We start from the raw sequence: 730 nt of genomic DNA, 5'->3' as shown, positions 1-730 counted from the left end.
CTGCAGCACTGGCCCGACCGGACCAGCAGAAACATCCTTAGCGTCAAGCCCTGCCATAACAACATTGTAAAAGTAAACTATATAAGTAGAGTGCATTATCTGGAGTTTTTTAAAGAGACACGACTGTTTATATACAGACATATTGTATACACTATATATAGTACATAGAGTGCGTTAAATACAGTAAACGGAAATTCAGCTGTGCTTGTTTGACCTTGTTGGTTGTTGCTCGAAAAGCAAGCATATTTGAGCAAATGGACAAAAATTGGTGAAAGAAAATGAAAATCTTCTTTTGCGTTCTGAAGATGTAATGTCTGGTGATTTTGTAAGAATGTGGTTGAGTAAATGACAGCACTTTCAGGCTTGTGTGAACTGTCCTTTTACGTTTGAATGTGTTCTCTGGTGTCTTTAATTCCTCCTCAACAGGGAGCTGTACCAGCACCACTCGACCTGCAGCACCGGACAGGTTCTGTTCAGCACGGCCCAGCGCCTCTGTCAGATGCTGGAGGAAAACATCCCCATGGTTCTGCCTGAACAGGTTAACCTGCCTGCTGTCATCCATGGGCTGGCCTGTCAGGCCATTACAGTCTGCCACAGTGGTACTGAAACACTTCCACTCTTCATATTCTCATTAAGTGCATGTCACTGAGCTGTCCTCAGTCCGCTTCAGCAGTTACAGATCACTCATGTGTCCTTTACAAAGTGCATGTATTTTTCCTTTCACAGACCT

At 43.7% G+C, this 730-nt stretch overlaps 1 protein-coding gene across 1 annotated transcript in view; it reads left to right on the top strand.

The window, feature by feature from the left end:
• Positions 1-730, top strand: part of kntc1 (kinetochore associated 1) — an 80,054-nt gene that overhangs the window by 42,728 nt on the left and 36,596 nt on the right. Inside the window, 1 exon segment of the mRNA XM_016254415.1 lies at positions 427-695. Within this exon segment, the coding sequence (XP_016109901.1) occupies positions 427-695 (269 nt within the window).

This window comes from Sinocyclocheilus grahami, unplaced genomic scaffold (assembly GCF_001515645.1).
Source record: "Sinocyclocheilus grahami isolate Dianchi unplaced genomic scaffold, SAMN03320097.WGS_v1.1 scaffold1245.1, whole genome shotgun sequence".
In the NCBI taxonomy this organism is placed as follows: Eukaryota; Metazoa; Chordata; class Actinopteri; order Cypriniformes; family Cyprinidae; genus Sinocyclocheilus; species Sinocyclocheilus grahami.
The sequence above is the reverse complement of the archived record's forward strand: the minus strand, read 5'-3'. Positions and strand labels throughout refer to the sequence as shown.